The following is a 13,482-nucleotide window of genomic DNA, read 5'->3' as shown; positions in this document are numbered from 1 at the left end:
TATTAAACTTTTATTTTGATATCACACGATGACCAAATTTATATAAAATATTGTGTACGATATAAAAGGTATTATTTGCTATGGGATGTTATTAATTTTCTTAATATATTTTTTTATCTGTATTTATCTATCTATTGTCTAAATTTTACGTCGACTATAGACTGTCTTGATATGTATGATAAGTCCTAGGTAATGTATATAGGGGCGTGCGTGTTACTTCCTTATATGAGGCTCGGTTATTATGTATTTGATGCGAAATTTAATATATAGTTAAAAAAAAACTCGTAAATGTATTAAAAAATTGAGTTCCTTTCACACCGTGACCGAAGGATCTCTAAACGATTGTGTTCAGTATGATTTAGTATATTTTTTAAGGAATAGCACGCAGCCCTCCCGAGCGACTGATGAGTGTTTTAGCTTTTATGGATAAGATGTAGGAGGTTACGATTTTTTATATAAAATTAGTTTATAGGTTAGGTTACAAAATGTCCGGTAAAGAGATTCCTTGTAAAGATTGTTTGGTGTGCTTTCGAGTTTATATTTTTTTTTGGTTTAAATTTGTGGTTGTGCTTTTTTCGAAATTAAAGAGACGCACAAAAGGTTCTAAATTTTTTAATTCAATCTTTTTTTATACTAGAATGGTTTCAAACAATCTTTACATTAAATTGAATTCCAATATGGAGAGCGAAATTGATGTTTTTAACTGCTTTTGTATCTGAAATGCGCTTTTGTATTGAAAGGTGTTTCTAGTCTTCTGCTCATGCCTAAACAACCCTTTGTTACAAAAGTCATTATTGTCACTCGATGACTGTCATTTATTACGTAAGAAGGTATTTATGTTTTTTCTTTTTTAATATTCAAATTTATTCATATTGTATGTCCTGGGTGATAAGTTTCCAATCTTCCCAAGCTTCTTAGTACTATTTTGTGAGCTGGAAGTGAGCTGCAACACAATAAAATTTAATCACAATCGGATTAATGTTATAGGAAACGAATACAGGATGAGAAACATATGTTATATAATAATTATTAATGAAGATAAATTTACGCAAATTTGTACCGAATAAAAAATATTAGGCGACAAATTATGTTCTTACGTAATACCTGATCGGTCTATATACATCGCTTATCTTCAGCCCATTTATAAGAATCAAACCGCGGTGTTTACTCCTCAAAATACATTTATTTGAGTATTTAGGATTAGTTATTTACATAGCATCAAAATATACTTTATTCAAGTATCTTGCGAGCACATTTTGAAACGTCATTTTACAAAATTAAATCATAAGTAAATCAGCTGGGCTTGATAATCAGTATTATTTTTCTTTTGTTTTTGTAACATTAAGTATTATATCTGTCTTGGTAGATTCCCTCATTGCGGTTGGTCGTGTCTTTGAAAGTGCTTCAAATGATTTGTTAGCTGTTTTCATTTTTGAATGATCATGACATTTTTTTTAATTTGATTATTAATTCCGGACATTACATACAAACAAACACATTTTACCTATTTATAATGTAATAGTAGTATAGATAGTAAATTATCAAAGTGACATAATTTTTTCTTTAGTACAAGTATGGCATTATAAAAACTCCTTTGATTCTGCATTTTAAATATTTTCGGGAGTAAATATGGCGTTTCAACGAACAATATAACTGGGTTGAACGTAATACATATTATTTAATATACGTATGAATTATGTATGGAAGGTTAGGTCTTTTGTAACGTATTTTGCTACATAAGCAGATTTATAGTGATGATGAATTGTATGAAATTTTTATATGGTATATATCAAGTAAATGTCGAAGCGCTTGCATGCTTATTATGTAAATATTATATAAATTAAGCAATATGTATCACGCGCAAACCCCTCTACTGTAGTGATCTTATAAAATTTTTCTACCTAAGCATTGGCAATTATTAAACACCTGATAATATTATTTTAATTATGTTTTTATTTTTGTAAATAGATAATGCAGGTCATGTAATACGATATTTTTGAAAATATACCAATATTTAGAAATGTGTGCTGTTTTATTTTATACTAAAATAAATTAATCCAAATTTACACCAATTTGACATCATAGGCTGACAAAAGAGCTAAATAACAAAGCAGGAATTTAAAGAAGTATAGGCGTTCCTGCTTTTTTTATTGAGCTTCATGGAATTGGTTGGAATGGTGTCAAAAAATCTGATGTACTTGATCTCCAGCAACAGCAACGGGGCCTTCATTGCTACATGTGTTAACAGCTTGGTCTCGTCTCATATCACGGAATTACAGGCCGCTGCCGCGGAAGACTAAAGCGAACAGACTTACAAAATGATTTAAAAAATTTGACAACACGCTGCTGCTGGTTCATTTATTTTGCAGAGAATCAAAATTCCGTTTTAACAAGAAAATACTGATAGCGTTCATCCACGTCATCATTTATATAGTAGTTATTTTTTATTTTGATTTATATACTTACGTCAATTTAAATAAATGTGTATTGTTATTTGTAAATTATAGCGTGTAACCAGAACCAAAGGCACCACCACCAAAATCAATAGTTGCGTTGAGGTGCTCTAAGGCGAGGTCCTTCGTTGACGATTGAAGGCATCGCAGACAAGTGACCGGGATATGAGATCTCTGGAATAGCTTTAATTGTGTATCGATTTAAAGAAACTTAGATAAAGTGTTAAGAATCCCAGTTAATATTTTTTTATGACATAGAAGTATTAAAACTATTTTTTAAATAATATTAAAAGTAAGCTTAGAAGGACGCGGTCGCGATTTTCTATGACCAATTCATCTTAAAATTCTGATGCAATTTTACTAAATGATAAGTCCGAAACTTATGACAACTTATAATGCAATAATTGAAAGAAATATAATCCATGAATTTAAATTTATTACATTATGACTTAAAAATTATATTTAAACAATATAAATAATTAAAGCTTCAAATTAAACACATTAATAGTTTTATAAATTACAAAGAAAAGTATACACTACACAAGACTATATGACTATATGTTTAAATTATTCTCCGTTAGCACTAGCTTGAGAATCTTGATCCTTGATCTCCTTTCTGACAGGACCAGTCTGAGCAATGGGAATAACGCGTTCATTATTCGATACCGCTGGCTTTCTTGGTGCAATTACAGTGAGAACTCCGTCAGAAGACAGTTTCGACTGTACCGTTTCGGGATCACAGCCTTCAGGAAGCACGTATCGTCTCGTAAATTGTCGGGAAATAAAGCCATGTTCATCTTTTCTCTCCTCGTGCTTCCCTTCGATGACAATATAACCGTCGACCGTCTTCACTGTAATATCCTCTGGTGCGAAGTGCTGCACGTCTAGATTAACTTGGAATTTGTCCTTATCGCTTCTGATGGTGGAGCCGACGTCTCTAGTGGCAGCAGTTTGTTGACGCCACGGCCTGTAATAATCGCGAGAGAACAAGGGTGCGACGGCGGCCATTAGTAAGTCATCTGGTGTTAGCGCCAAACCGAAATCCTGGTCTACGATCCGGTGAGGGTGTTGAAAGTCGTAGCCGAGCAGGAAAGGTGGTAGAGACATTTTGAATTTTTTTAATATTCAATTAAGAGATTGCAGAGAATAATAGTTTAAAGATAGAGTGAATATTGCGTACACAAATTCTTTAACGTGTTCGCTCTGTATTGACTGACCGGTCGCCGGCCGGCTGAGTTTATATATCGTAATGGATGCGACATCTAGTGAGGACTAGAACAATCGACTACACTGCCGACGTATGTACTGAAACTTAATGCATACAGAGTCTGCGCAGCGCTAGAGATTTCTAGTCATTTCTCGATGTATCTAGGTTAAGTGCCAGGAATTTTATAGGCCACAATCGCTATTATTACGCAAGCAGTTATCAAAAAAATATTACAAATAATAACAAATTTATTCATTCCAAATCAAGGTATCTGCTACGAATTTAACCTATAACATGTCGTTTCAATATATGCAAGCATTAATTTTTAATAATAAGGTATGTTTTTGTAATTATATTGCAAAAAATCCAAATATCTTATCAATGAAACATTCCTTTTTGAAGCACTTACATATCACATACTATTATGCTAAGTATCTAGTCTCGTATATCTCTTAATATATGTATGACGTATTGTAAAATTATAAATATATTATAATAAAAACGACATTACTTTACCATGTAATGTATTTTTTATTCGCTACATACCGCCCTCGGGCTTATAGTCATGATTTTATGAATATAATTCGCGCGTTATAAAAATAGATCGGAATATTGTGAAAGTATATCGAAAATTAATGAAATAATGAAAATGACAGTTTTTGGGCGAAGGATCGTCGGAAGAGAATTTCTTAAAAATATTAATATTGGGTTAAGGCCTCTGTTCCAATCTGGGTGGGATACATGTGCCAGATATTCATCCAGAACATGCAGGTTTCCTCAGGATGTTTTCTTTATCGCCGATTTCGATATGAATTATAAACACAAATTAAGCACATGACAATCAAGTAATACTTTTCTAGGATTTTCGATTAAGATTCACGACTTATAATCACTGGACCATAACAGTCTTATATATTTGCAATGTAAAACAGTTTTATTAAAACAAAATGATTCAAGATTTTTATTGCCATCTTTTTAATGAATTCCTTCCAAGTCAAACAAAGAAAATACGCCAATTCTAACATGAATTGTAGTTTAATTGTATGAAAGAACTATTATTATGAAAAACATCATTAAAGTCAACTATAATTATTAAGGCCAATGTTATTTTCATCATCATTCGAACACAACTCGTATCGCAGTAGGTATTCTTATAAATAAAAATGGAAGATAGTGCGTTTTTCTGTCTTTATCAGCCTGGAAAAGTCTGGAAATCTGGAACATATTGATCGGACTTATACCTACCCTAACATTGTACGATGTATCTATTAATATTAAGGTCAGTGACATAGAGGAATGACCTATTTACCAATAGATGTCTCTTATTAAATTATGGCTATGAAGAAAATATTAAATTACATAATAAAATTGATTAGATTCATTGCACAAAAATTCTTTAAATCTCTTATCAGATATATAAAACCTGATAATTAAAATATAGGTACGTGGGCCGCTGGCAATGAACGATAACGGCCACGTCAGTTTGTCGAGAAATTTCTACCGGCCGCTAGATGGCAGGACGAATATATAAACCAAGCCGCGCTTTTCAACGGACGAGTATTTTATGTGGATTCGTAGAGTCGAGACTTTAAAGTGAACAAAGCTTTGCTTAAATAAACAAAAGAGACGTAAACATGAGTAAGTTGTTCTATTTAATTAGCTTGGCGATTGTTTTTGCCGTCGGTCGTGGCGAAGAAGAATGTCCACAAAAACAAAAAAGCGAACTTTTTGACCAAGACTTCGGACTGGCTTTAACGCCTGATGATTTACTTACTTCAATGATGTCACCGTGGATGATGAGAGATTACTACCGACCTTGGAGATACCTGGAATCGTTCACTCATGACTTGGGTTCTACTATCAAGACCGAGAAAGATATGTTTACAATTAACTTGGATGTTCAGCATTTCTCACCAAATGAGTTAACTGTTAAGACATCCGATGGTTACGTGGTCGTTGAAGCTAAGCATGAAGAAAAGAAGGATCAGCACGGATTCGTTTCCCGACAGTTTGTAAGGAAATATGCTTTGCCTGAAGGTACTGAATCCGACAACGTGGTGTCCAAACTTTCCAGCGATGGTATTCTAACAATCACAGCACCAAGAAAGGAAGTAGATGCTAAAGGAGAGAGGGTGGTGCCAATAACCCAGACGGGTCCAGTTCGCAAAGAAGCCAAGGAAAACAAAGAAGGTTCATGTTCTGCTGAAAATAAGTGTAACCACTAGTTAGATCTTTTCATAGCATTTTTGTATTCATAATTTGTTCATGTGAGTAGTATGTTACAATATATGTATGTGTTTAATATGATAAGACTGATTATTTACTACTTTCAAAATAAAGTTTTATCTGGGTAATTCATTGTTTTTTTTTTATCAATTTAAATCTTATTAACAACTAAGTAATTGAATGAAACTTAAAATAGCATTAAAAAAAATTATATATATATATATATATATATTCGTTCTTAGCTGACAACATAGTAAGCTTTCAAACTCAAACTCAAATTCCTTTATTCAATATAGAAGCATTACACTTACTTATTGATAGTCAAATTAAACACTACCACCGGTTCGGAAATAGAAACACCCTGACCTGGAGACGACGAGGAGAACCAGCGAAAGAAACTCAGCGGGTCCTCTTTTTTTGTCAATCTAATTAAATACATATATTGAATGTGAATAGAAATAGCCAATTCTTTATGGATAGATACCACACATTCATCAGACCGCCAAACAAGTACTCAGGATTGTTGTGTGCCGGTTTAAAGGGTGAATGCGCCAGTGTATGTACTGCACAAAAAAACTAAATATTTTAACTAGAAATAACTAAATGCTGGTGTGTTTTTAGTAATTGGTTGTTTAATAATTATCACACTGAGATTCTAGTCCCAACTACGTAATAATAACTCTAATATTTAACATTAAGCGGGTGTCCGTATAGATCCACGCGGATGCATATATAGATTTTCAGAAAATATATTAAGCCATTTTTTAATAAGGTTGCAAAAATACTTGACCATTTTTTGCTGTCATTTTTAATGTTGTTCGATACCATTTATATAAAAGTGAAACAATTTTGAACCGAAAAGACTTCCTTGCGGGGCACTATACAGAATATAAAATTTTGTATCAGCGTTTCAGAAACTGGAGGTAAGACAAGTAATCTGTCCATATTGACAAAAATACCCTTTCAGAGATTTCAGTTTTTTTTTATTTATAAAAAACAGCACAATATATTACGTTTCTATATTATTATAGGTCTTTAGGTTAGCCAATAGAGATCAGGCACTTCATAACAAATAAACGGAAATAGGATTTTTTTGATACTGAGTATAATTATATACATAATGTATATTTAGAAATTAAGATAAAACGCACCCCTCCTTGCAACAGATTTTTTCTGATATTTTTTTTATACGGAGTTATTAAGGTACATACTTTGTTTTAAAACTAATATTGTATCTCCACAGATACAATACAAGTTTTAATTTGCCTGAATCATCAATTATTTTTGTATTGCCAGGCATCAAAATCTAAATGTTTCCTTTGCAAATTGACGATAAGAAGTTTGCATATAAATCTAAGACCACGACTTGTTTATTTATACTGGGGGACTCTGCAGTAATAAGATCAGTATACAGTATATAATGTGTATAGTAACTAAACAAGAGTGAGAACTCAGTACTGATAATTGTAAAATATTCAATGGGTACTGTTTGTTAGTTTTGCTATCATAATTTAGACCAATCATTATGACAAAGATTAACTTGAGACAGAGACAAACATGATTAATATATATTTAAAAAAAAAAAGAAATATTTTAAGTTACTAATGTTTATTAACTATTTTACATAGAAGTAAAATAAAATTAATTCAAGCTTAAAATTATAAATTATCCATCTTTATTGGTCTGAGTCAACTCCATCATTAATTCTGATAAATCTCCACTCAACTTCATGTAGTACAGCGGTTGCGTTTGGCCTGTAATGAAATATAAGTTAAAAACATTGATTTGGTCAACGTGTTTGGTTTTGGTTATATATATTTAGTTGGATATGACAACCTTGCTTGTCACGATTTATTTTCAAGAATATAATTAGGAATTATTAAATTTTTAATGTTGTCTGATATGTATTCGCTTTTGTTGTCTCATTGTAATGTTCCACGCGCTCCATCTGCCTTTTGTTTGATTTTGAATCTGAGTGTTAAAATATTTAAAGTGATTGTTTCCGTTCTTACCCTGTGTCGCTAAAGGAGCAGACGAAGTTCCCTCAGTCTTGACATCATTCTGATCATAATCATTAACATCAGCAAAAGCTAACTCAGGAGTACTCGATACTGGTTTTGCTATTTCAATCGTCATTTCATTATCTAATTTAATCTTTTTGCTTGGAACCTCATCAGAAGTGGCCGTCGACTTTTGTTTTTTCTTTTCCTCAATCGATTTAAGAGCTCGATCAACTTCACATCTGATATCTCTCTTTACATCTTCTGAGAGATCAATACCACTATCATAGTTCCTTACTCGGATGTATTTCGTAACTGGTTCATCATCGCTGGATAAATCATTAATATTAGAATCCGGTATGACATGTTCAGCTTTGAAAAATTCTCTCCATTTACTTAGTAGATCATCTGCAACTTGCTAGAAATCAAAATCAAAATATTCTTTATTGTAGTAGGCTCATAAAATCACTTTTGAATCACGTTACAGTGTTGAATTAAATGTAAAGCTACCACCGGTTCAAAAAGTAAATTCTAACGAGAAGAACCGACCAAAAACTCAGTAATTACTTTTTTTCAATATTTTATTGAAGAGCATATCGGTAAAGAACAATTACATTTTTATACATCCCACCTTGAAATCAATAAATACTCAGAGTCCACGCTTTTTTATATATAATATAATCTTGTATTGATTATTATGCCTTATTTATCAATGTTTTTTGACATGAGCTTTAATTTTTTTAATAGGCCAAAAAATAACTGTGGAATCTTATTATAGAAACGAATACCGCTCCCCAGGAAAGATGTATTAACTTTGCGAAGATTGTCACCGTTTCTTTCGAAAAGATCTATATTATTGTTATAAACATATTGTGAAGCAAATGTATATATACCCAATCAATAAAAAGCATCCCGAAGGGAGTCTCGAGCTCCAAGATTGTAAATAGACCTAACAGCTCTTTTTTGTAGAATGAAAACAGTTTCAATATCCGCAGCGTTACCCCAAAGCAAAATGCCGTAAGACATAATGCTATGAAAGTAACCAAAGAATACTCATCGAGCAGTATCTACATCAGTTACTTGTCTAACTTTTCTAACCGCATATGGTGAGGAGCTGAGTCTCCCTGTCAGGGACGATATATGACGATTCTACTGAAGTTTTGAACATAAAGTGATTTCTAGAAATACTGTAGAGTCAGTTACATTTAGATCATAATTGTTAAATTTCAAGTTAACTACTTGAAATTTTGCTTTCTTACATTAGCTAAGGCAAACAGTACACATTTTGTCTTTTTAGTAAATAGAACTAAATTATTACTTGTAAGTCAATTTCGTATTCGTAATAATACATTGTTTACATCGTCATAATTAGGTTGTTCCCTGTCAACTTTATCATTATATATAACAAAAATAGAAAAGGGTCCAAAATGATCCTTGTGGAACGCTCATTCTTAGTACAGATCCAGACTTTATTCTATTAATAGACACCTGTTGTATTTTTTGATTCAAATATGAAGCAGTGAAATCAAGTGCTTTACCGTTAACACCGTAATGTATATGTAGCTTGTACAAATGCATTTCATGCTCTACACAATCAAACGCTTTGGATAAATCACAGAACACGCCAATAGTATTCTGTGATTTCTCCCATGTATATATGACTAAATTGTCATTCCAGCATCAGTTGGTGAGTAAAGTAAAAAACCCTAGTAAAGCCAAATTGGTTGCTATGAAAAATAGTATTTACACTTAAGTGAACAAGTTAATTTGACATATTTTTTTCAAATATTTTGTTAGTAAATAATTTTTAACTTAAGAACAATCATAAAAATCATAAAATTTTAATACAATAATGAGCAAATAAATGTCTGCAATGAGATTTCTAAATAAACTAAAACATACAATATGTTTCAAATATAATATGTATGTTTGCACATACATATACAACACTGGATTAAGTCTGGGCCTCTTTTAGATTGATTAAGCTAGTTACTGATATTCATATAAAATCTCTTGTATTATATTTAGTTATTAGTTTAATTCAATTACAGTCAATTCGGGTAACATTGAATACGTTTTGTGATTTATTTTATATTATCAGTAAGAGTTGTATGTGTACACATCCATTTTTTGGTTTAATTAGTGTTCTCATTATCTTTTTTATCACACACTAGAGAAAAAAATCATAAAAAGGATGATTAACTTCCGAAAATTGAATCTCAAATCGGGGTTCAAAGTTATCACGAATTTTGGGTAACATTGAATCATCAATTTTTGGAGACGAAAAACCTTATTTTTATAGCTTTAAGGTGGATTTTTGCTGTGTTAGACATGTTTAATTAGATAATAAATGTATGAGCTGTCAAATATGAGCTATTTCCATCAGCTTTTTTTAATATTTTGTTAAGTGCTGCCACATTCGATTTTTTTACCGTTGTAGGAGACAAAAAAAAAATAAAAATAAATCTGACGTACATAATATTTTTTTACCATAGATTTGTAAACATATTATCGGTCGTTCATCGTATTTTACGCATTCAAGGAGGAAAAATTACAAAAAAAAGCTTAGAAAAAAATTATTAAACAGTCAAATTCAAAGTTACCCGAAATTACTGTACCTGAACATTTAATTATTCTAATTATGAATAAAAATTGTTATTATAACTATATATATATTTATTCTGTTACTTACAAATTTAATTGACTTAGGTATCCTTAACATGTAATGCTGCGGATGTGAACCAAGCATTTCACACTTCTGACAGAGATCATAGTTGTCACATGTCACACATTTGTAACGAAAGCCGCAAATGGGCTCGGAGCAACTGTCACACACAACTCCTTCATGCTTCTCTGGTTCTGTATCTGTTTCATCTGTAATTTAGTTTTTTAATATTATTTTTAAGGGACATTATAAATTGTAATAAGGGGAAGTATCATACATCATCATTATAATATTTGGTGGTGTGGCTTTGTGCAAGGACATTTGGGTAGGTACAACCCACTCATCAGGTATAATACCATCAAACAGTAATACTCACTACTATTGTGTTCTGGTCTAAAGAGCAGAGCAAGAGCCAGTGTAAACTACAGCCACAGGGGACTTAACATCATAGTTTCCAAGGTTGGTGGTGCATTGGTATGTAGGGAATGTCTATAGGAGGTGGCCACCACAAACCATAAGATAACTCCATCGTACAGTCGCCTACCAGTATTATAAAAAAAAATCCAAAAAAGTTTCTACTAAATTTATAAATACTACATAAATTTTAAGAATGGCACAACTACAACTGGCAAATGGTATTGACATTTAACATTTATGCATTTATTAATAGAATAATTTAAAAATAGTGCTATTTGAGGACAAATGTCTAACTTTTCCTATAATTCCATTTTAATAATAATTAAGGTTAATATTAAGGCTGTTTTTTTATTATATGGGATTAAAGTTATTTCATAGCATATTTGAATTTTTTTTAATTCTTGAGAACAACCTAGTTTTACTGTGTTGAGTAAAATCATTATTTTAAGGTTTTCCTAATTATATAAGTTAATGTCAGTATCATTTTCAAACATATTAAAATGGTATTAAATTACTAACACAAAAAATAAAACAAATTGTTAACAAACTTTTTCCCTTCATGATCGCTACGCATTACTGACCCACAACTTCCCTGACTTTTCCAGGTTTCCACACAGATTTTAAATATAGAACAATTTGTTTTTGATAAAACTCTACTCCAGAAATAGCAATATGAGAGAATATTTGATCCTTTGATTAATGATTGATTTGATTTGCCGTGAGGAGCCGGCTACGAATAGCACCACCCCATCTCTTCCTGCGGTTGTCGTAAAAAGCGACTAAGGGATTTTATACCAGAGGATAGGCAGCAGCATCCATCTGAGTACTATAACATCATACTGATTATGGCAAAACCCCTCAATGGTTGTTGCACCAAGGTATTGGCCCCTAGTCCCCGGCGGCCCGCTATTCCTGGTTACGGTAGCGGCCATGGTAACGGCGGGATAGGAGGTGCTAAGAATCCCCGGCAGAGATCCGGCTATCACAACCGACGACAGCTGGCCCTGGCAACATATAACACGCGCACACTGCGGACTGACGAGAAGATCGTTGAACTGGAGGAAGTATTAAGCAAGTTGCATTGGGATATTATAGGATTATCTGAAGTACCAAGAGAGGGAGAGGACTCGATAATTCTCAAATCCGGTAACTTGTTTTATTTCCGGGAAGGCGACCATCTGTCACAAGTCCCTCGTGAACAACGTGGTCAAGATCGAGAGTGTGTCTACAAGGGTAGCGTACCTTATACTCAGAATTACCAAACAGTACTCGTTGAAGGTCATACAGGTTTACGTTCCGACTTCAACACACTCCGATGATGTGGTGGATTGTATGTATGAGGATATCAGCCGAGCCATGTATACCTCCAAAACTCACTACACCATTGTCATGGGAGATTTTAACGCTAAACTAGGCAAATGAAGCGGTGATGAGCTACGAGTGAATACGAGTGAAAATCTCGATTTTTTTTTAATTCACTGTTTTTTCCCAGTTTTCCCTTATTCATACATCTCACAACCATGACTTGATCAGTGATCTCTATTAACTATCAAGAGTTATCTATATTTTTCTATGAATAGGTTAATAACAGTTCAGAACATCAAAATGTTAATTAAAAAAATATATACTAACCTTGACTCATTGATCCTGGAAGACTTTTGCTAGGCACAGCATCATTACTTAGGAATCTGTTTTTGATACAATTCGGTTGAAAATGACGAGAACAGAACCTAAGTGACTTCCGAAGTCTTTCCAGGTCTTGATCCAGCAAATCATCCCTGCCAGCTAGTTTTAGCCACTGTTTCTGACTTAAAATATATATATTTTTTTTAATTTTTTGTTTAAAGAAATTGAAAATAAAAAAACAAACTTTAATGTGTTATGTTCGTCATCCTTTTATTATATTTCTTTACTTTCGAATTAGTAATCAAAACATTACTAATAAGTATTTAAATCCTTGAAATATAAAATGTTTGAAAAATATAACTTACCGGTATTTTTCTTTTGGCAAACTATAAAAATTGAGGTGTTTGTTAGCTCGGCTGTTGCGGTTACAACCTTGAACACAGCAATAGTTTACCATGTTTAAGTATGTTAATTGTCTATAAAAATATTATCTCTTCAGGTGCAAATTGGAGTAAATAATTATTTATTGAAATATCTACGTAATGCACTTTACAAAAGTTTAACTTGAATTGACGTTTGTCATTTCTGCTTATAAATATAAATAAAAAATACAAATTATCAGTGCTGCCAGATTAAACAAAATATTCTGCCTTAACAAGTATATAACAACAATGCAAATATAGCTTTGTTTTAATAAAGATTTTATGAAATCAGAAGCAACGACGATATATAATATTTATATTTTTGGTAGTAGGGCTTTGTATAATCCCGCCTGGTTAGGTACCTCATATAGGTAGGTTGAGTATACCTATATGAATTCTAACACCAAAAATTAATATTTAATATTGTCGAGTTCTGTTGTTCCGTCGATAAAATATTATTGTAGGT

At 32.2% G+C, this 13,482-nt stretch overlaps 3 protein-coding genes across 3 annotated transcripts; 1 reads left to right on the top strand and 2 right to left on the bottom strand.

Annotated features, from left to right (window-relative positions):
- Nucleotides 1–2,871: 2,871 nt before the first annotated feature.
- Nucleotides 2,872–3,672, bottom strand: LOC113393877 (protein lethal(2)essential for life-like). Its single transcript, XM_026630988.2, has one exon. The coding sequence runs from the start codon at nt 3,558–3,560 to the stop codon at nt 3,021–3,023; it is 540 nt and encodes a 179-aa protein (XP_026486773.1). The 5' UTR covers nt 3,561–3,672; the 3' UTR covers nt 2,872–3,020.
- Nucleotides 3,673–5,230: 1,558 nt separating this feature from the next.
- On the top strand, nt 5,231–5,955 carry LOC113393867 (protein lethal(2)essential for life-like). Its single transcript, XM_026630976.2, has one exon. The coding sequence runs from the start codon at nt 5,295–5,297 to the stop codon at nt 5,883–5,885; it is 591 nt and encodes a 196-aa protein (XP_026486761.2). The 5' UTR covers nt 5,231–5,294; the 3' UTR covers nt 5,886–5,955.
- Nucleotides 5,956–7,477: 1,522 nt separating this feature from the next.
- On the bottom strand, nt 7,478–13,143 carry LOC113393860 (protein ref(2)P-like). Its single transcript, XM_026630966.2, has 5 exons — nt 12,960–13,143; nt 12,601–12,776; nt 10,579–10,760; nt 7,899–8,304; nt 7,478–7,640 (listed from the first exon to the last, which is right to left on the bottom strand). The coding sequence occupies exons 1-5, from the start codon at nt 13,049–13,051 to the stop codon at nt 7,552–7,554; spliced, it is 945 nt and encodes a 314-aa protein (XP_026486751.2). The 5' UTR covers nt 13,052–13,143; the 3' UTR covers nt 7,478–7,551.
- Between the last annotated feature and the right edge of the window lie 339 nt (nt 13,144–13,482).

Source organism: Vanessa tameamea, chromosome 26 (assembly GCF_037043105.1).
Source record: "Vanessa tameamea isolate UH-Manoa-2023 chromosome 26, ilVanTame1 primary haplotype, whole genome shotgun sequence".
NCBI lineage: Eukaryota > Metazoa > Arthropoda > Insecta > Lepidoptera > Nymphalidae > Vanessa > Vanessa tameamea.
The sequence above is the reverse complement of the archived record's forward strand: the minus strand, read 5'-3'. Positions and strand labels throughout refer to the sequence as shown.